This window comes from Bombina bombina, chromosome 6 (genome assembly GCF_027579735.1).
Source record: "Bombina bombina isolate aBomBom1 chromosome 6, aBomBom1.pri, whole genome shotgun sequence".
In the NCBI taxonomy this organism is placed as follows: Eukaryota; Metazoa; Chordata; class Amphibia; order Anura; family Bombinatoridae; genus Bombina; species Bombina bombina.
Genome location: NC_069504.1, coordinates 884589431 through 884613215, shown reverse-complemented (window position 1 = coordinate 884613215; position 23785 = coordinate 884589431). Strand labels below are relative to the sequence as shown.

The 23785-nt window shown below is 36.3% G+C and overlaps 1 protein-coding gene across 10 annotated transcripts in view; it reads left to right on the top strand.

Annotated features, from left to right (window-relative positions):
• The first annotated feature begins 684 nt into the window (after nt 1–684).
• Nucleotides 685–23785, top strand: part of NLGN2 (neuroligin 2) — a 177144-nt gene continuing 154043 nt past the window's right edge. For 3 of the 10 annotated variants that reach the window (XM_053718395.1, XM_053718393.1, XM_053718392.1), the window contains exon 1: nt 2617–3094. In XM_053718395.1, the coding sequence (XP_053574370.1) occupies nt 2677–3094 (418 nt within the window). In that variant the 5' untranslated portion in view covers nt 2617–2676. Of the gene's footprint in view, nt 703–2616; nt 3137–12966; nt 12976–18007; nt 18027–21815; nt 21832–23785 lie in introns of those variants that run through there. The other 7 variants (XM_053718399.1, XM_053718394.1, XM_053718400.1 and 4 more) reach the window with 7 other exon arrangements.

Genomic DNA, 23785 nt, shown 5'->3' with positions numbered 1-23785 from the left:
CATTTACTGTAAATATTTCACATTCCAATTTTCTTCACATAGGGGAATATGTTCTAAGTATTTTTTAATTGATATTCCTGTAAATATCTGTATTTATCTATACCTTTATTTTTTGCAGTTTTCACTCTCCATTGAAGCCTATGAAGGAATTACATTATCTCGTTCCAATTTTTGCGCACATTGGGTTTTCGCTTGGGCGCTATCTTTTCACTTTCAACTCATAAAATGAGCGCAACCTGATGCACGCAAAAAGCCTCTATCTACTGAAGTTAAGGCGTAAGCAGGAACGCTAAATAGAGCTCCATTCGTAATCTAGCCTTATATATGTTATAGTGTGTGAATATATATATATATATATATAGATATATATATATATATATATATATATATATATATACACACACATATTTCAAAACATATATACGAAATACATATATATATATATATATATATATATATATATATATATAAATATACACACACACATATGCACTATATATATATATATATATATATATATATATATATTGTGCATATGTGTATATACAGTACATGTTGTGTATATGTTTTGAAATATGGATGCATGATTTACTGACCCACCACTGTATGTTCAGCCAAACCAATAAATCTTTCCTTCTAGTGAAAGTGTACTCAATACAGAAACCATGGAAATGTGAGACCATTGTCTTAGGTAGGAGTGAAGTGTTCTGTACAAAGTGCATTTGGGAGCAGGTGTTTTGGTCTGATCTCTGATCAAAAAGGTCATTCAGAAGAAACATGACTGAAGACTGATCACCGTACTTAAGAGGATTGGACCCAGCTATGCCTTTCTCAGGGAGGCTAGTTATAACTAGATCAAATACGAATTCTGATGACTAAACATTTGCAAATATAGCATAAAAAATATAAATAAAGGATCTTTTCTGATATTAAACTCAGAAAATCAAGCATCATTATTAATAATATAACCAATTATATATCCTCAAGAAATGACACATTCCTCTATAAGTAGATTGTACAGGAGATATAGGAGTATTGATTGCAGACAACATAAAAAGAGAATGTAATCATAGGATGGCTAAACCAGATGAGGCTTATGAAGAGTGTTAATCTTGTTTGTTTTTAGATTGCATCAGAAATTGGGGAACCCAGTCTCAAACATCTATCTGTCTGTCTATCTATCTATCTATCTATCTATCTATCTATCTATCTATCTATCTATCTATCTATCTATCTATTTATCTTTATGCATTTATTTAAATATTTGTGTATAAATAGATATCTATAGATATAGTTATATATACAGAGATAAAAGATAGCTAGAAGGTTTGATTTAGATAGATACATGAATAGTTTTTAATTTTTTATGGGTTAATAGCTATAATTTAATATCTCTGATTCCTATTTAATTTTTCTCTCTTTCCCCTGTTTTTTTCTATCTCTCCTCTCTGTCTCCTTCTGTTCTGTAGCCCCCTCCACCTCCCGTTCTCTCAATCCCACTCTCTACTTCTCTCTCACATTCACTAATTATATGTTCGTTACTATAATTGTTGGATTCTGAACTATAAACAGAAGGAGCCGTTTAATTAAATAAATGATCCTGTGTTGTTATGATCAAAAGGATGGTGGAGGGGGGGGGGGGGAGGAAACTGGGGGCAATTGGTAAAGGGGTTACAGATATAGATGTGTTTATGTTGGCATAAATATTTATATTTCCTTTCATAAACGTTATTTCCCAGACTGCAGTTTCTTTTAATATTGTTTGTACATATATGTATCTCCTTTACTTATTTTCCTTTCCTCTCTTTTTTCTCTCCAACCCGCTTTTCCACTATTTTTTTCTCAACCAATCTCTTTATACTTCATTCCCTCTTTGTTTTCCTCACTCAGGTTCCCCAATGCCACATGCAGGGGTCCACTCTCCTCCCTCCCAACCCCATTTTCCTGTAAAAGATGGAACGTAACAGAGCATCCTTTTCTCTTCCCTTTCAACAATTTAACCATTTTGTAGCCACCTCCTCTGTAATACATCAAAACCACTCCTTAACTTTTCCTTATATTTTTAAATTCCCTAAAAACTCTCTTTTTTATCCGAATATATTGTACCTCTCTTTTACCAAAAGACCTTAACCTCTGTTTTAGATTGAAACCTATTTACAATTTAAAATAAATCATATAATTAATTTTGCCACATTTCTTTTCACCAGTGACTACCCCCAAAATTTGATTTAGTATCTTACAGTTCTATTAATTGAAAATTCTGAAATCTAACTTTTCACAAATAATTTTTAATACGACAGTATTTTATAAATATTCTTTTTTTTCCAACATATTTATCTTTTATTCTGGTAATATGACATTTTTTTATTCCTGAAATTGCAAATAAACTAAATTTAATTTGCTTTCATTCTTCCCAAAACTCCCAGACAAGTGTTTTTATCACTCATGATTTTTTTTCATTTACTTAATCCATTTATTCTTATTACTTTCTATATGTCCATATCTAACAAACTATTTCACATTATTTTTTAAAGACTAACATATTTAAAAACTTAAGATTGACCAGTTTAAAAATTAAACACCCCTTCTCATTCATTCCTGCACAATCCCAACCCTTGTCATTTATCATAGACCTTCCTACTGACCCCACAGCATTTCATTACTCTTTTTACCTCCATGGCGCCAGATCTACGTGCCCCACTGATGCTTTGGCTCCTGGCCGCTTGCCCTGCTGCTGGGCAGAAGGTTGATGAGAAGTACCCGATGGTAAATACTAACTATGGTAGATTGAGAGGAATGAAGAAGGACTTAAATAATGAGATATTGGGCCCAGTTGTACAGTATTTGGGGGTCCCTTATGCTACACCACCCATTGGAGAGAGGAGATTCCAGCCCCCAGAGGCACCAGCATCTTGGACAGAAATACGGAATGCCACAACGTTTGCTCCTGTATGTCCGCAGAACCTACATGGCATGTTACCTGGCATTATGTTGCCACTCTGGTTCACAGAAAACATGGATGTGGTGGCAGGATATGTGCAGAATCAGAGCGAGGATTGTCTTTACCTCAACATCTATGTACCCCTGGAAGATGGTGAGAACTCTTTTAAAGCTCCAGACTATTTATACACTTATTGTGCACACGCTTTTCTTTTATGTGAAAAAAAGTATTTTAACAACAATAGTGAACACTTAATAGTGATACTAGGTATCTCTAAACTAATTAAAAAACGATGCATTGCTTAATTACATAATTAATTATATATATGCAGGTAATACGTATCTGCACACTCATAATGAATAGGAAGTGCTATATAATGATGATGATACTGGTCCTGAATATATACTGGCAATGAGTCGGATGCTCTGTGTAGTGAGTGCCCATAGTCTAATAATGAACACATTATTAAGAATACAGAATGTTTCATATCCTGATAAGAACACTAATATTATTCAGTATATACGATAGATTTATTGAACTAAAAAACAAGCATGATAATATATTGCAATGTAAATAACATGTTTTGATAGAGTGATTATGAAAAGAGTATTGAGTATCCACTCATTGACATTAACTTGTTTTCCTTTCTTGAACTTTCATTTATCTTTCTCTTCTATGTCCCATCCATTCCCTATTTCATCTGCTGTCTTCTTTTTCTTGTGGCTTTAGACATTTGTGTTTTTGTCTTATTCCTGAATTTATGATATTCTTTATATTCACCACAGACTTTGCATTTTTATATTTATCATACACCTGGGCCACCATGTATTCCCCTTAACTATAACCATAAGTTTTACTTTTCTAAGCATTTCTTGAGAAATTCTTCCATTCTGAGGGTCATTCATTATGTAAAGTGCTGTGGGGCAAAACTCACTTGGTAGATTCTCTAAGAATATCTGTTGGAAAAAATCTGTATGTTTTTGTTTTCATTTGAATCCGATACAAAAATGTGGGACAGCTTTCCATATTAGCTCTTTGGTACTGTATGGACATTGGAGATATTTTTCTCCATGGATGTTTTTTTTTCAACACTTATTAAATATAGGTTTTGAAGAGTCACATCTAATTCTATTAAAAGAAATGACATTTGTGAATACTATCCCTGAAGTAATTCCAACACTCTAAAGGCAGTCACACTCTCTTGAAAGTCAACCTTACCATCTGGTGGAAATAACACACTGCAGATGGGAAAAGTCTCAATCCCTGATATTAATTTAATTTTGGAGGAATAATAATTATTTATAAAGCTACAGCTTCTGTAGAGCAATACAAGAGCAGTGCAGTGAATGCATGAAGAGTTAAACAATTGTGACATAAACTCAAATCAGAGCTTGACAGATTTTGGGAGCTATGTCTCCAACAATTTTATTTCTGTTTCCTAACTTTTTTTTAATATTCTTATATCCCACCCCTAAAACATGGGTGTTGGTCTCCAAAATATTAGTGTTGGCTCCTACATTTAAAACATAAATTATAAACCCCTAACGTAGATACTGATACAATGGGATAGGATGATCCCATTATTTTGAAAGAGTTAATAAGTGAATATTTACTCAAAAGGTGGATGTACAGTTGGATTTACATTGCCTTAGGTATGGGTTAGTTATGTCCTGGTGACATCATCATTCCCAGTGCATGTTAATGTCTCCTAATTAAAAAAAGTCTCCACAGTACATCTTATGTTTGGCATCTTCTGTTTGACATTAAAATATAATTATGCAACATTTTAAATGATGAAAACTGGATTGTTTAAAATTTATCAAAGTAATCTCTGGTGATTATGGTGTTCAAGGCAACTTTTTACCCTATTTAATGAGAAACCCAGAAAGGAAATGAACATGGTGTAGAATCCACTATAGAAGGTGGTAACCACATATCAAGTTAATGTATGACCTAGCCATGTAGGGTAGATGTACAGTGTAATAAATGGCAGAATGTCAATGAACAATATGTGAGGTAAATGAGCATGGCAACGGAGTGAAGACAATTGAGTGATGGTATGGCTAGAAAAATAATATTTAAGCAAAGAAATGAGGTGGAAGATTGTTAAGTTTTAAATTGTGCATTTCTTGACATAAGGACACATTTTGGAGCTGTTCCTTAGTTGAATGTTGACAGATTTTCATAGTAACTAATTGTGAGGGTAAAAGGTTGAAGGATAAGAGGAATATAGAGACTCATTTAACCCCTAAGCAACAGAAGGGTAGTACTTGAACAATTTTCCAGTGAGTGGTTTTTCAGGTCTTTGAGTTTTGTGAATATGGGTATAATTACTAGCTATTTTGAGGTGTTGAGTTCTAAGAATGTAACCATGCAGGATGAGAGTTGTACCAGTGATATGAGACATTATTCTCCTGGAATCAGTGTACAGATTTTACAGAAACCATTTGGAGTGTACTAAATGACCTGTGTAGAATGCATAGAATAAGCACTGACAGTGTACCAAGCCTGTATATTGTAGAATCTATATAGAATGTGCTAGTGGGAAGAAAAGAGGGGCAGTAAAGGTAGCACAAATTATGAGCTAACAAAAGGAGAGAGTTTGTTAAGGTGCAGCAGAGATGTTTAGGCTAGTTACTGATGATCGCTGAAGTCACAAGCGATGTTGCAGGGGTTTAGGTAATGAGCTCGGAGTAGGCTCAGTTGCTGGGTGAATTCTCATGTTCAAAAGGAATCTAATTTTCTGTGAATTGTGTTGTTTTGGAATGCTCATGTTCTAGAGCAAGGCTTATACTCTAGAGAGGCTTATACCCTAAGGACAGGCTCATATCCTGGGGAAATGCCCGTGCAGTAGAGGAAGGCTAATTATCTGGGGATAGTCTCATACACAGAAGGAATTCCCATTCTCTAGAAGATATATTAGACTCTGGAGATAGTCATATTGCAGGGAAATGCTCATAATTTATAGCCATGCTTATATGCTAATAATAGGCCGATATTTTGTAGGATGCCCATGCTGTAGTAGAAGACTTTGGCAGACCTCCTTTACTCTATGTAAGTTCATATTCAGGGGGAATACTCATGTTCTGTAGCAAGGCTTATACTTTGAGGATGGTGCTCTAGAGGAAGTCTTATACTCTGGGGATAGTGTAATTTTCTGAGGAAATGCTCATACGTGGCTTATTCTCTGGTGATAGGTTAATATTGTGGCAGAAGCCATGTTCTGGATAAAGGTTCACATTAAGGAGGAAGACCTACTCCTTTGGGAAGGCTCACAATCTAGATAAAAGCTTCTGTCTTTGGAAGAGGGCCCACACATGGAAGACAGCTTACCTTTTTAGTAAAAGGTTTAAACTCTGGATTAAGAACCAATAGTCTCATGCTTTTGAGAAATGCATAAACTTGTGAGCGAAAACTCACAAATTGGAGGAATTTTCACAATCTGGAGAAAGTCTTGCACCTAGGAAAACACTATGAAATCTAATTGTCTGGACTTGAGAGATTTACAATGTAGAGGATGGCCCTCACTTTAGTAAAATGTTCACACTAGGTGAAAAGAAGTATACACTTTGGAGGAATAAGGCAATTTCTGTTGGGAGTCTATTTCTAGATTCATGTTTTTGGCAGGAGGATCACTTTCTGCATAATTATCACACACTAGAGGAAAGGCCATACATGGAGAGAAAGTTCCAAATCTGTTTTGAATAAAGATGAGTATGCTGAAACAAGATGTCATTTCTGAAAAGTCTAGGGGAAACTTTATTTTTTCCAACAAGATTTACACTGTGAGAGGCTATAATTTTGAATTAACTTAGTCTAGAAGGAAGGATGGGGGAATGGTGCTCTGTTGGGAAGTGTCACACTGGGAAGGATTACACTTTGAAAAGATTACCACACTCTTGAAAAGTCTCTGTAGGATATCTCTGATTTCTAAGAAAGACTACTATCCTGAAGGACATGTTTTTATCTGAAAAGTCCCAGTGGAGGATGTCTTTTATTTTAAGGGATGATTTACACTGTGCAGGAAATCATTACACATTATTAATACATGGCTTCGGGGAAGACTCACACCATAGCAGAAATTTTACCCTTGGCGAATTTCATAATAGTGTATTTAAACCCCTGATTTTAGGAGTCAAAACTCTCATTTGATGTTTTATTCACTGGCTTTGTACTGAACTTTTTGAAAATTATTTTTCTCTTGGGGAAATCAAGTGTGTTAAGTCTCATACTTTAGAGAAGAAAGATAAAAAAAGAACAAAATATTGTTCTCTTACCTTGCAAGAAATTTCATTTTCTAGGAGTTCTCAATGATCTCCTGACATCCCTACCAGAGAACATTTGGCTCTATCAAAATGACTAAGCCCCCAATTACAAACATAGAATCAAACCATGAATTTGTCTTGTTAAACATTTTTAAAAACTTGAGGACATTTTTAAAATCCTCTCCTCTTTATCTTTCCATTTATTCAACATTGTTGTATCATCTTAAGAAGACTATTTTATCAAGCTGAGTACTTCATCTTGTCTAAAATGTTTCTTCTGTGTAATGTAACAAAAATCTATAAGACCCTTGATGCTTCATCACTCCATTTAACATTTGCCAGGTTGATTCAAAATATCTTCAAATCTTTTGGGACCTTTCCTTCCCAGACTGCATTTACTCAAGTTTTCATATCTCCCCTCTATGACCTTCCTTCCCACTTAACAGCAAATGTTCTCATTTCTGTCTTTAGCACAATTATCATTGAACCCACTGATCCATTTAAATCCTGGCCTACTGCATGTCCCTAGAGACAGTTTTGCGCTTTACATAGCTCAAAATTTTCCTGCCATTTTTTATAATTGAGATAGTCTTTTGCACTCTATAAACAGTTTTCACAATGTATTAAAATATAAATATTGTATGCTCCATCTACCTCTAGTTATTGACTCATACAGAATATTTTACCATACCTGACACACATTGATTCTTCCTGCTCAGTTATTCAAATATTCCCTCTCTTATCTTCCTCTTGATTTATCAAAATCTTTGCATTATTCCACACACAAAAAATCCTAGAATGACTTGCATTAAATTCATATTCTTTCATTTGCAATCTTAGACCTTTTTCTGTCAATTTTTCTCAAACTTGCTCTGCTAAAATTGCAGCCACCAAAGTAATTAATGACCTTGACCTTGCAAATCTTCAAGGAAACTTGCAATTGCTCATTCTACCTGACCTATCTCAGCTTACTGTGAGCTATTCACATCAGCTCCATGCTATGTAATCTTTTGACATTTGGGGCAAAATGTTACTCGGGCTTCAACTTATCACTTTTCACTGAATAAAATGAATCCTCCTCCAGAATTTTTTTTTAATATTCAATCTGCTCATATATCAGTGCTCAGTATAATACAATCCAAGAATCCTCCTACTTAAAAATCAAGTTTAACTCCATAGTCTGAAGGAGAGAATAGTGTATGGTTCTGCATACAGTTCATGAATTTACCGACAGTAATAAAAGAGTAAGGGGCCTTAGGTGTTATTATTTTAGATTATTTGAAATTTGGTAAATAATGCAGTAGCACCTCAGGTGATGACAATAGAATGTTTGGTTGTATAGGTAGAGGTATTAGCGTAAACAAGTGAAGTTCCTTTGCCATTTTATGGATCACTAGTAAGGTCTCATCCTGATTATTGTGTAGCGTTCTGGAGACTATATCTCTAGAAGGATATAGATAAATGAGTGCTACTAAAAATTGTACATGGGGCTCCATTAATTAGCATCCGAGTGGACAAGGTTCCCAAATGTCCACCCATAATCGTGGCAAGCAGCATCTAACTGCCCACATTTATCAATACACGAGCAGCCGCTCATGTCATCACCCCATGAAGTCACATGGTAACAGGTACTGTGAATCACCTCAGTTGGATTAGTCTGGGGTGATTTTAAACTGCCAGCACGGAGGTGGTGGAGAGGTTATGAAACAGCGTCTTAGGAGCATCCACATCTTGGTTAATGGAGTCCATGAAATGGAAAAAAAAATACAATTTACAAGGAAAAACATTGTGACCTTATATATAGATTTTAATAAAAAAGAGACAGAGGTGATATGACAGAATATTAAAGGATTTCATAAATCTGAGCCTGAAATTATTTTTCACAAAACGACCTGTATCAGAAAAAGGGGTTATAAACTATTAGTTTAAAGTAGGTAGGTGCTACATGGAGTACAGTAATAGTACTAGTAGTTTAAGGTAGCTAGGTGCTACATGGAGTACAGTAATAGTACTAGTAGTTTAAGTTAGGTAGGTGCTACATGGAGTACAGTAATAGTACTAGTAGTTTAAGGTAGGTGCTACATGGAGTACAGTAATAGTACTAGTAGTTTAAGGTAGGTAGGTGCTGCATGGAGTACAGTAATAGTACTAGTAGTTTAAGGTAGGTAGGTGCTACATGGAGTACAGTAATAGTACTAGTAGTTTAAGGTAGGTAGGTGCTACATGGAGTACAGTAATAGTACTAGTAGTTTAAAGTAGGTAGGTGCTACATGGAGTACAGTAATAGTACTAGTAGTTTAAGGTAGGTAGGTGCTACATGGAGTACAGTAATAGTACTAGTAGTTTAAGGTAGGTAGGTGCTACATGGAGTACAGTAATAGTACTAGTAGTTTAAGGTAGGTAGGTGCTACATGGAGTACAGTAATAGTACTAGTAGTTGATACATTGAAGAGACTTACAGAAGACTAATGTGTTCAGTCACAAAAAGAGAGATCAGTAAAAAGCAGCTGCCGTGTTTATTTTCTGTTTCTTACACAACATAACTGAATATACTCATTTATTTTGTTATTGACCTGCTGTACATACCAGATCTCGTATGCTACCTGTGTGATCACAAATAATAACTGGGAGCAATAATACATAGCACGGATAAATTAAACATGCAGTGGTTATGCTTCCTCGATATACCCAATCACTATATTGAAATCATTATTTTCCCTGGGCTAGAATACTGTCCCAGCAACTAATTATTATATTATCTTTTTTTATATGGGTTTGCCTTGTTTGTTTTCAAGATCTTTCCTTTTTAACCTGTCTCCACCTAAATATGCCACCCTTTTAAATTAGTCATTTTAGGTTGGTGCTAACACAGGATTAAATTTCAATTTGCCTGAGATCAGTTAACTCCCATAACCAATTTGTATTTTTCCTATGCTGCAGGTGATTAGGATTATGTTGTTTATTTAGGCGATTCCAACAAATCATACAACATAAAAGAGTCATTATAGTTGATTACAATTCCTGCATTTTAAGACAGACAAATCAAATGTTGTGAAGGTTCCACTTAACCAAGCTCACAATCAACAAGTAAGGGCAAAAATTAGACACAAATTATAGTTAGAAATTCAATTGTTTTGAGACAGTTGTCAGTGGAGGGTGAGAATAAGTGTTAATTGAATTTTAATGCTTCTGTGAATTTTAAGGGAATGTTTACATTTGCAAGAGGGTTGGAGGATGTGCTATGATGAGGTCCAAAGATATCTTACACAGATGTAAGTCGAGAGATTTGTCAGAAAGAAATACTGAGCATAAAAAGAGATCATTAGTGACAGCTGTTCATAATAAGCATATGAATTAGGGTTCCTGCTGTATATCGGGTTAGAGAGAAATGGATTTTATAAATGGCATTTGGGTGGAGGATGTGAGTCCTGGTGGAGATTGAATGTGAGGAATAAATGAAAACATAAGGCAAAGGATGACACTTTGGGTTATTAAAATGATGAGGATATCAATAGAGGTCAGGAACTGGGGGTCAATGTAAGTGGAAGCAATTCTATTAGTTCTGCTTTAAAATAGCCACATTTCATGTTACAATGGAACATCCAGGAAAAGCTCTCTGGCTCAGAAAATGAAAATATTAAACAGGGTATGGAAAGTAGATATTGGGGTCAATTTATCAAAGCTTTAATCTCAGTGCATTCTCAGTCAATACGCTCGCGAGACATCGCTGACACAGATCTGAATACGATACCCTTATTTATAAAAAAAGCCATCAAAAACAGGCGCGTCAAGTATGGTGCAAAGAGCATCGGACTGGTGTTAACTAACAGTCATCAATGTCCCAGTTATTCTGGTTTTTCCCAACTTTAGTTATACCATTTCATTACTGTCCATGAACAAGCACATTTCTCTAAAACTAATCTTTTATTTTTCAACTGTTAATGTCCAAGAAAATAGCTAGATTTATACCTCAACAAACAATATCTCATAGAAAGTTATTTTTATATTTATTTGTTATACAAAAAAATCTGTTATATGATACTTTCACATAAATTAATGTGTATTTGTATTTCTAGAAGTCATGATATGCTTTTATCTCATTATTTTTTTTTTTTTTATAAATGATTATTAATGCTAGAATTTGTACATATATCTTTGCACATACTGTCCCTAAATTCCATTTTTTGTTCTAAACAATGTTGCCTTTCATATCTCTGTGTTTATTTATACCACTATATGTATATAGTGTAAATGTATTATTATTCTGAGCAGGGATAATTGCAAATATAACATGTAATCAGAGTATCATATGTATTTATTTGCAATCAATGGATATTTTAAGAGCTGGGCCAGTTTTCTCTCTGTACCTGTGTAACCCCTCCTGATTGCAATCTAGTTTTAAAAGCCACCCCTTCACAGGTGTTATAAAATGGGCTGGCATATAAGATGACATTTCTTACTGAAAAAGAAATTCAAGAGAAGGAAGAAATACACTGAAAATAGCATGACAGTAAAGAGGTGATTTTAATTTCTGCTGTATCTGAATCATGACAGTTTAATGTTAGGTCGGCTATCAGTTTAGGATTATATTGAATCAAACATCAATTCAAATTTTAAAATCCTTGTCTAAAATATTACACTGTGTGTCCTAATGTCAGCATCAATGTTTATCTTTAATACTAATATCACATATACATACTTTCAAAGTACAATATACAATGTAACAAATTCCACTTACAAGTTCTGATGAGTGATCAATGACAGAAGTATCGAGCAATTTGATTTGTTAGTGATAGTTTAAAATGTATATTTGAATCAGATTGGCTGATGTCATAAATCATGTGATTATGCATATTCTAATCATATTCATATTCTAAAGTGGTTGAAAAATTCACTAGTGTGTGGGTTGTTTAGGAGTTTGCATCATAATTGGTGTGAAAAATGTTGTGTCAAATTTGGTGCAAAGTGGAGAGTGGGACTTGTATTACATGGCTTAAAGGACCAGTAAACCCAGTAGATTTGCATAATCAACAAATGCAAGATAACAAGACAATACAATAGCATTAACTCTGAATTTCAAATGACTAGTAGATTTTTTTCTAACAAATTTCAAAGTTATGTATATTTCCACTCCCCCTGTACCATGTGATAGCAATCAGCCAAACACAAATGCATATACGTATAGTCAGTGAATTCTTGCACATGCTCAGTAGGAGCTGGTGACTCAAACAGTGTAAATATAAAAGACTGTGCACATTATTTAATGGAAGTAAATTGGAAAGATGTTTAAAATTACATGCTGTATCTGAATCATGAAAATTTAATTTGACCTGAGTGTCCCTTTAAATATAGTGCACATAGATTTTTCACACAAAAAAAGAAATTTAGCTATATTATGTTGTGTATTTCATTTTTATCTCTATATCTATTAGTGCGACAAGTTTGGGGCAAAACTTTTAAAGAAATTTGTAGAAATAATATTGTCCCCTTGCTTTGTAATGAGAGACAAATTTGTAGCATAATCCATAACTAGTAATGTATTTTTCATTTTTATCCCTATATATACTAGTGCACCAAATGTGTAGCAATAATATTGTTTGATTTAGAAAGGGTATACAATTTTAATAGAGTTTCTAATGTACTTTTATTATGTAATATACTTCATTCTCTTGCAGCATCGAACATAAGCTTTCTGTGTTTTCAGACTCCTGTTGAGTTCAATGGCATCCGCGACCTCAAGGGTGGCGGATTGAAAACTAGGTACGAAGCGTCGGAATAGAAATGAGCGTGCCTGTTAAATGTTTGATAAATTGGGAAAAGTGTCAAATATAGTCAAATGTGAATTCGAAACATCTGTAATGATGCAAGCACCGATCTGCGTCGGATTGAGATTGCGGGATCGTAGTTCACGCCACAAATTATAACATTTGACAATCTTGACGCTTTGTTAACTACCGCGAATCAATCTTGCGTCACATTCGACACGGAATTCAATCGTATTATCTGTGGAAGCTTTGATAAATCGAGGCCATTGTATCATAGGTATATACAGATTGTACTGAAAGCTCAACAAGTTTATGAATATTTCAAATGATAAAGTGCAAAAGAAGAAGAGCACAGAGCCAAGATCTGAGCTTGGTTGGAACTACGAAAGAATGTGAATAATGTTTTCCCAGAAGAAATGCTTAAATAGGTTTGACATATGTAAGTGTGTCCTGAAGTAGGTAGGAATCAATTTATCAAAAGCAATAGTGGCAATTCAAGTCAACCAGCAGAGGCCTCAGGATTTAGCAAATTGCAAGCTGTTACAGACTTCTGTCACAGCAGTTTCATCTGAATATAACTAGTGGATAACTTCCTAAGATAAGGGTTTTCTATACTGGTCTCTGCAGGCTATACCTGTTAGTGTATTTCTAGTAGTAGTAGCATACTACACAAATATTGTACAGGGAAGATAGGGCAACCATGGGTATCTATGATGCTTTGCTCTTTATTAGGAGCCCAGTATCCCACTTAATCCTGTTTTGAGGCTGTAGATTAAAGTCTTCTTCAATGGCTGGATATTTTGCACTTGTTCCATTTATCTTAAAGGAATAGTATTGTCTGCATATACTGTTTTTCTTCCTTAATCTATTGCAGAGGTGTCTGCTTTGTTTATATTGTTATCTTATATAGATTTGATTGTAGGTTTTCTTAACTTGTATCCAGTGATCAGCTTGTGTTTTATTTATCCCTAGCAATTGAGAGACTAAACTAACTACTGCACACGTTCTATCACTGCTAATGTTTACCACATGAGAGTGTTGATTTATACACAAGGCAAAGATTGTGCAAATTTATTTTTCTTAACATTTAAATAGTAGATCAAATTGCGTACGGAATGAAAAAATATGTTGTGGCAAGGTAGGATTTGTACCACCAGTGCCCCTAGTTAAATTCTGATTACCAGCCATGAGTTCTAGCAATATTTGTTTTTTATATGTTGATTAAAAGGGATTAGTCAGAAAGAAAAACAGTAGAACACATATTTTGACTACATACAAACTACTAGGCTTGACCCTTTAGGTTGTCAATTTCCGGCCCTTTTACCTTTGAAGACCACCTACACCAATCCCTAGAACTTAGTACTTCTTTTAAACATTTATAAATAAAGACACCAGTCTTATTTCTTAGTATAAAAAACTGGCCGCAGCCCCTTTATTAAATATATAAATAAAACCTTTTAAATATTTAAATAAAACCTTTTAAATATTTAAATAACCTTACAAATAAGTGCCAATAACATACTGTAATAAACAACAACTTCTGTAAACATATGAGCAAGCGGTGCTAGTTCAAAATCTTCACAAGTATATCCGTCAATTCTCTGGACACAACCTTACTAGGGATTGAGTCAGTTAGCCCTCTTTAAAACCTGACTCTAAGAGACCTCCTTGTCCCTTGAGACATTTCCACAAGCATTCCACCCCATGGGAATACAAATTTACTTAACACCTATGAATTGGCCATAACCCGCTGTCTTGCAGCGAACTAGCACCCGCCAATCCAGCTGCGACAAAACAAAGAAAAAGACACAAGACAAACAAAAGGGTGGGTGGGAGGGATGCTGCTTCAGATACTTTTCCCACTCAGCCCCTTAAAGGGCCACTAAACCCAAAATCTTTCTTTCATGAATCAGATAGAACATTCAAATTTAAACAACATTACAATTTACTTCTATTATTTATTTTGTTTCATTTTTTAGATATCCTTATTTGAAGAAAAAGCAATGCACATGGGTAAGCCAATCACACAAGGCTTCTATGTGCAGCAACCAATCAGCAGCTACTGAGCATATCTAGATATGCTTTTCAGCAAAGAATATCAAGAGAATAAAACAAATTAGATAATAGAAGTAAATTAGAAATATGTTTAAAATTGCATTCTCTTTCTAAATTATGAAAGAAAAAATGTGGGTTTCATGTCCCTTTAAGTTATGCCTTCCTTCCACTCCACCCCCTTTTTTTTTCCACCCAACAATGGCCTCTACCTCCACAGGTCAAAGGCCCCTGCCAGCTATAGCTCCGCTCGTGATCAATGACAGAAGTGCCTTTTATCTACCTATCTATCCTCAAAATCATTATAGAGAGCAGCATGTATATTATTACTGTTTCTTACTGCTGAGTTACCTTTGGGGGGGGCTCAAATTTTTTTTGCACCAGGACCTCTAAGTATGTAAGCTTCTGAAAAGAATCATTTCAAAAATGCATTTAATTTACGCTGTAAAAATCATATTGCACATAAAAACTCATATTAATAATCGTACACATTCAAATTTGTATTAAAAGCCTCCAGCAAAATGCAAATTTACATTAGGCAGTAATATTTATTTGTAACTTTTACAGGAAAAAAAAATGTATTAATGTAAGCAGTAAAATTTGTATTAAACATGCAACCTAATTTTTTAAAGCAATGTCTAATTTGAAGCTAAGAGGTCAAAGGTCAAACTGTTCCATATCTTTCTATTGTAAAATGAGTCTCACAGCCTTGGCGAGTGGGCTGCCAGGGTCGTTCCTTGGGCGTGTATATAGTTTTCTAGCAGTTGTCTTCAGATTTTTCTAAGCACTTTATGCATGCCTGCCACGTTGTTTTGCATCACAAAATGTAAACTTGCAAGCTGGTTTCAAAATGCGCAGAACACTTATTAATCTGAAAGATAAAGACGTTTGTAAAACTAGAAATAAATGCAAGACAAATTACGCAGAAAGGAGCACAAATATAATTTGCATTTGCTTTAACACAAATGTTATCAGTGCTAGGTGGGCTGTAAAATTAGCATTTTCCTGTGAGATTCTGCCTTTGGGCCCAATGATGTAAAGCTCTCCGCTTTGGAGAGATTATCAAATAAGTCTAGTCAGCACCGTGAGGTCCCTCAAAGAATTTTAGAGCAAATTTTACTTTTATTGTTTTTTATTAGACATGTGCATCAAAAAATTAGTTTTGTCTGAAATATTTGTTTAGTACACTTTTGTTTATTCATTTAGTGTGAAATTAGTTCATTTGCTCATTCACTTTGGATGAATATTCATTAACATATTCTTTTGTTAACGAATATTCCTTCATCATTATTTTCAATGGACAGCAGAATATGCAACAAATTTTAATCCAAAACTTACATTAAACAATTTAAAAAATTACAAGGATTGTTCCTTTAATGCTAACAATAGTTACAGAACATTTCATGAAGAATTAAGTATTTTATTTTACAGAAATCAAAATAATTCCTTTAATATTACATTTAATAATACTGTATGAGACATACACAGATAGTAAGTAATAACTATTTTTGTACAGTAAAGTCACCTGCAGCAGTGTTGGAATGCAGCCTACTACAGGTCAACATGACAACAGTCACTCTTGGATCAGTTAGGCCCAAATATAACCAAGCTCACACACTGAATCTGAAAATAGTTCTGATCATAGCTAACTAACTAAGGCAGGGGTTTAAAGGGATATGAAACCCCACATTTTTCTTTCATGATGACAATAGAGGAACCTTGGCCCTCCAGATGTTTCAGAACTACATTTCCCATGATGCTCAACTGGACTTAGGAGTGCCTAAGCATCATGGGTAATGTAGTTCAGAAACATCAGAAGTACCAAAATTCCCTATCTTGACGATAGAGGATACAATTTTAAACAACTTTCCAATTGATTTATATTATCTAATTTGCTTAATTATCTTGGTATCCATTGTTGAAGGGGCAGCAATGCACTACTGGGAGCTAACAGAAAACATAGGGTGAGCCAATGAAAAGAGGTATATATGTGTAGCCACCAATTTAGCAGCTCCTGAGCCTACCTAGGTATCTTTTTTCAACTAAGGATATCAAGAGAACAAAACAAATTAGATCATAGAAAAAATGTGAAAGTTGTTTAAAATCACATTCTCTATCTGAATCGTGATAGAAAAAAAATTGGGTTTCATGTCCCTTTAAATGTGTTTTTTAGCCCTACAAATGGGAAGTCAGGATTGGGTAAGACATTGCACACATCACTCTCAAGTTCACTGTCAGCTTTGACACTGACAAATATTCTGGGCTTCCTGATCTCTTGTGATTGGCTTCTCTCCTAAATGTATTTCTCATATGAATGAATGAACTAAATTTGTTCATTCATACAGTCATTTATTTGTTTATTCATTCATATGGTGATTCGTTCATTCGTTCATAAACAAATGCAACGAATAATGTTAAACAAACTAAGATTTTGCAAGATTTCTCTCCATGCTTGTGAGATTTTGATAATCAGACCCTTTGAAATAGCTGTATTACTTTCCATGGAAGTCAGCTCCTAATTTGTTGAGAATGCACGGTTCAGCCCCTCTTTTTAGAGAAGTCTGTGAGGGCTACTCATGTGAGTGTTGCCATGATATTTCTTGCCATTCTGAAAAGTTTTGCAAATCGGATCATATGCTTTTCATTACTTATTTTGAATATATTAACAATATCTCAGAACTCAGAAGTGGTTGTTTTCATACAGCCAAAAATCACAGGGCGCTGCAGAAAGTTATCATATTCTAGATGGTGTCAATATTTTCTACAATTACTCAGCAGGTGCAGATTGCAACAACTCACCCACATGTGACGTATATATATTGTAGTCATTTTCAGTCTGAAGCTACCAAATCACATGCAAGTAAACATTCACAAGATGTAAGATCTTTTTTTGTTAGCCCTGGTTTAAATGAAAGGATATGCATGTGAAAACGTAGGTTTTTATCACTACCACCATCATAACATCATAAACTTAAATGACTAAGGCCCTGATTCTAAAAAATTGTCTGCTCAAGACCCGGTTTTCCACTCCATTACCCGCAGGAAGGAATTCTATAAAAAAAGGGACTGTCCCTGCAAGTGGCGAGATGTCTCCCATACAAATAATGAGTTCTCTTTGCTAGGTAAAAGTTTGCAATAGAGGGTGAAGTATAGAAGGGGAAACCAGCATGTTTTTAAACTTGAATATTACGCTTAATACAAATCAAATTACTCTGCTTTCAATGCACTGTACCTTAAATTATGCAAAGATTTCCTTTCAGAATTGTTAATGTTTTGATTATTTTGGTGAAAACTGACCACTTTTTAACTGGCGAGAAAAAACTGTGAAAACTGTAGTGCGAAAATGTTTATAGAATTACGCTGGGATTTAAGAAGAAAATCACATACGCCCATGGAACTTCCATGTTCCGCATATTTTACAAAAAGACAACAATTACGCTTTATATTTTATACTTTTAAAGGGACACTGAACCCAAATTTTTTTCTTTCATGATTCAGATAGAACGTGCAATTTTAAGCAGCTTTCTAATTTACTTCTATTAGCAATTTTTCTTTGTTCTCTTGCTATCTTTATTTGAAAAAGAAGAAATCTAAGCTAAGGAGCCAGCAAATTTTTGGTTCAGTACCATGGACAGCACTGGTTTATTGGTGCTGTCCAATCAGCAAGGACAAGCCAGGTTGTTCACCAAAAAAGGGCCGGCATCTAAACTTACATTCTTGCTTTTCAAATAAACATACCAAGAGAATTAAGAAAATTTGATAATAGGAGTAAATTAGAAAGTTGCCTATAATTGCATGCTCTATCTAAAACACAAAATAAAAAAAATTGGGTTCAGTGTCCCTTTAAGTACAAATTTCTTGCTTTTTTGCACATCCAGTGTTCTTAAATTATGATTTACTCTGTGCATAGTTAACACAATTTATTCCTGTGTAATTTACCTACAAATTTTAAATTTTTGATAAAATACAATTTTTTGTGAACTATTTTGTTACAGTTGTACCCTGCATATTTTGTGTGAATGTTTTTTACCCAGAAATCTTTTTAGAATTGGGGCCTTAGTGGGATGGACGTTTCTCTTGAGCCCATTAGCTTCTTTAATATGACAGTTGCCTAGCAGTTGCCCTTTCGGAGTTCGGCACATATGGAAAGATGGTTGATATATAAGATTTTATCTTTCATCCCACTAACCTCTCAAGTCTTTTTTTACCCTCTAATGTCTATGTATTTATAGATGTTGACATTATTTATTAATTGTTTTCATTCAGAGATAAACTGAATAATGATTATGGGGGATATTTATCAAAGGTCTGGCGGACCTGAACCGACAGTGCGGATCAGGTCCGCCAGACCTCACTGAATGCGGAGAGCAATACGCTCTCCGTATTCAGCATTGCACCAGCAGCTCTTGTGAGTTGCTGGTGTAATGCCGCCCCCTGCAGATTTGCGGCCAATCGGCCCCTAGCAGGGGGTTTAAATCAACCAGATCGTACTCGATCAGGTTGAATTGCAGCGATGTCTGTCCGCATGCTCAGAGCAGGCGGACAGGTTATGGAGCAGCGGTCTTTAGATCGTTGCTTCATAACTGCTGTTTTCTGGCGAGCCTGCAGGCCCCCAAGCTCCATCCGGAGCTTGATAAATGGGCCCCTATGCCATCTGGAGCTTGATAAATGGGCCCCTATGCCATCTGGAGCTTGATAAATGGGCCCCTATGCCATCTGGAGCTTGATAAATGGGCCCCTATGCCATCTGCAAAAAAGCAGCGTAAAGCTCCGTAACGTAGCTCCATTGATTCCTATGGGGAAACTAAATTTATCTTTACACCTAACAGCCTAACATAAACCCAGAGTCTAAACACCCCTAATCTGCCGCGCCCGACATCGCCACCACCTACATTACACGTATTAACCCCTAATCTGCCACCCCAATGTTGTTGCCACCTACATTACACTTATTAACCCTTAATCTGCTGCCACTAACATCGCCGCCACCCACCGACACTTATTAACCCCTAATCTGCCACCCCAATGTCTCCGCCACCTACCTACACTTATTAACCGCTAATCTGCCGCCCCCAATGTCGCCGCCCCCTACATTACACTTATTAACCCTTAATCTGCCGCCCCTACATTACACTTATTAACCCCTAATCTGCCGCCCCAATGTCGCCGTCACTATACTTAAGTTATTAACCCCTAACCCTAACACTCACTATCTTTAATGTAATTAAAATAAATCTAAGTAAAACCTACTACTAATAACTAAATAATTCCTATTTAAAACTAAATACTTATCTATAAAATAAAACCTAAGCTATCTAAAATATAACTAATAGTTACGTTGTAACTAGCTTAGGTTTTATTTTTATTTCACAGGCAAGTTTGTATTTACTTTAACTAGGTAGATTAGTTAGTAAATAGTTATTAACTATTTACTAACTACCTAGCTAAAATAAATACAAATTTACCTGTAAAATAAAACCTAACCTGTCTTACACTAACACCTAACATTACACTACAATTAAATAAATTAAATACAATTAACTAAATTACAAAAAAACCCCACTAAATTACACAAAATAAAAAATAAATGATCAGATATTTAAATTAATTACACCTAATCTAATAGCCCTATCAAAATAAAAAAGCCCCCCCAAAATAAAAAAAAACCCTAGCCTAAACTAAACTACCAATAGCCCTTAAAAGGGCCTTTTGCGGGGCATTGCCCCAAAGAAATCAGCTCTTTTACCCGTACCACCCACACAACCAACCCCCCCAAATAAAATCCTAACTAAAAAACCTAAGCTCCCCATTGCCCTGAAAAGGGCATTTGTATGGGCATTGCCCTTAAAAGGGCATATAGCTCTTTTTTCTGCCCTAATCTAAAAATAAAACCCACCCAATAAACCCTTAGAAAAAAAATAACACTTTTTTGAAGACCGGACATCCATCCTCAATGAAGCTGGGAGAAGTCTTCATCCAAGCGGCAAGAAGTTCTCAACGAAGCCGGGAGAAGTCCTCAACGAAGCGGCAGAAGTCTTCATCCAAGCCGGCAGAAGTCTTCATCCAGACGGCATCTTCTATCTTCATCCATCCGGCGCAGAGCGGCTCCATCTTCAAGACATCCGGCACGGAGCATCCTCTTCTTCAGACGTCTTCTTTACAAAGGCCTCTATTAAACAAGGTCTGGCGGACCTGATCCGAGAGTGCAGATCAGGTCCGCCAGACCTCGCTGAATGCGGAGAGCAATACGCTCTCCGTATTCAGCATTGCACCAGCAGCTCACAAGAGCTGCTGGTGCAACGCCGCCCCCTTGAGACCAATCGGCCGCCAGCAGGGAGGTGTCAATCAACCCGATCGTTTAGGGGTTAATATGTTTATTATAGTGGTGGCGATGTCATGCTCAGAGCAGGCGGACAGGTTATGGAGCAGCGGTCTTTAGATCGAAAACTGCTGTTTTCTGGCGAGCCTGCAGGCCCCCAAGCTCCATCCGGAGCTTGATAAATGGGCCCCTATGCCATCTGGAGCTTGATAAATGGGCCCCTATGCCATCTGGAGCTTGATAAATGGGCCCCTATACCATCTGGAGCTTGATAAATGGGCCCCTATGCCATCCGGAGCTTGATAAATGGGCCCCTATGCCATCCGGAGCTTGATAAATGGGCCCGTATGCCTTTTGAACCAAAAAGTGTAAGATAAAAATAAGGACTTTTTATAAAGGACAATATAGCATTTTTTTTAAAAAATAAATACATCTTGTATAGATTAACAAAAATATATTAATACACGGTCTAGATGTACATGAACTCCTGTACTGATCTAGCCAATCACTCTGCAGCATGTAGGGTAAGTCTAATTACTGCATACTTTAGTATGTATGATGGCTTCTAGTCTTCCTGGAGGAGGGGAAAAAAGTACAGTTTGCAGCTATAAATTACAGAAAAAGCAGGGAAATAAATAATGGACATACCTTTGTTTTTAATATGCTTAAAGGGACAGCAAAGTCAAACTTAAATGTGCATGAAATTTTAGTCAGCTTTCCCGTTTCTATTATCACATTTGCTTTGTTCTCTTGGTATCCCGTTAAACCTTTGTTAAAAACCAACGGCTAGATTACGTGTTTTGTGTTATGAGCGGTGCGGTGCTAAACTTGCAAGTTATTGTCATCGCTCACTTACCTACAGTGCTGGTATTACAGGTTTTCATAAACCCGGCTTTAGCAGGCAATATTGCAGCGTAAAGCAAAATTGTGCTCCATACCGCACTCCAGTAGCAGCGCTGCGGTGAGCTGGTTTTATGTGCTCGTGCACGATTTCCTCATAGACATCAATGGGGAGAGCCGGCTGAAAAAAAGCCTAACACCTGCAATAAAGCAGCGTAAAGCTCCATAACGTAGCTCCATTGATTCCTATGGGGAAACTAAATTTATCTTTACACCTAACACCCTAACATAAACCCAGAGTCTAAACACCCCTAATCTGCCGCCCCGACATCGCCACCACCTACATTACACGTATTAACCCCTAATCTGCCGCCCCCAATGTTGCTGCCACCTACATTACACTTATTAACCCTTAATCTGCTGCCCCTAACATCGCCGCCACCCACCTACACTTATTAACCCCTAATCTGCCGCCCCCAATGTCTCCACCACCTACCTACACTTATTAACCCCTAATCTGCCGCCCCCATCCAGACGGCATCTTCTATCTTCATCCATCCGGCGGGGAGTGGCTCCATCTTCAAGACAGCCGGCACGGAGCATCCTCTTCTTCAGACGTCTTCTTTACAAAGGCCTCTATTTAACGAGGTCTGGCGGACCTGATCCAACAGTGCGGATCAGGTCCGCCAGACCTCGCTGAATACGGAGAGCAATACGCTCTCCATATTCAGCATTGCACCAGCAGCTCACAAGAGCTGCTGGTGCAACGCCGCCCCCTGCAGACTCTCGGCCAATCGGCCGCCAGCAGGGAGGTGTCAATCAACCCGATCGTTAAGGGGTTAATATGTTTATTATAGTGGTGGCGATGTCCGGAGCGGCAGATTAGGGGTTAATAATTGTATTTTAGTGTTTGCTATGCGGGAGGGCCTCGGTTTAGGGGTTAATAGGTAGTTCATGGGTGTTAGTTTACTTTTTAGCACTTTAGTTATGAGTTTTATGTTACGGCTTTGTAGCGTAAAACCCATAACTACTGACTTTCAGTTTACGTTATGGATCTTGTAGTTATGGGCTGTACCGCTCACTTTTTGGCCTCCCAGGCAGACTCGTAATACCCGCGCAAAGGAAGTCCCATTGAAAAAGGACTTTTGGAAAGCTGCGGTAGTAACGCTGCGTTACGGCAAAAAAAGTGTGCCGTACAGAAATACCTGCAAGACTCGTAATACCAGCGGTAGTGAAAAAGCAGCGTTATGGGGCTTTTTCAGCCGTAACGCAAAACTCGTGATCTAGCCGCAAGAAAAATTATATTCTGAAATTAAATTGGAGAGTTGTTTAAAATGCAGTTCTCTATCTAAACCAGGGGTATCAAGCTCATTGTATTCGGGGGCCACTGGCCAAGTGTACTTCTCCCATGGGGGCCAGTTGCACAGAGTGCGTGCTCTGGAACTGGATATATTATAAACTAGAAGTCACATTTACCATGTAGAAGTGCATGATGGGAGTTGTAGTCCCCAATAGACATATACAGTGTATATTTAGCTTATGAGTTACAAGTGAAGTGATCATTCTGGAACTGAATAAAAAGTGACATTTATCAAAGCAGTGC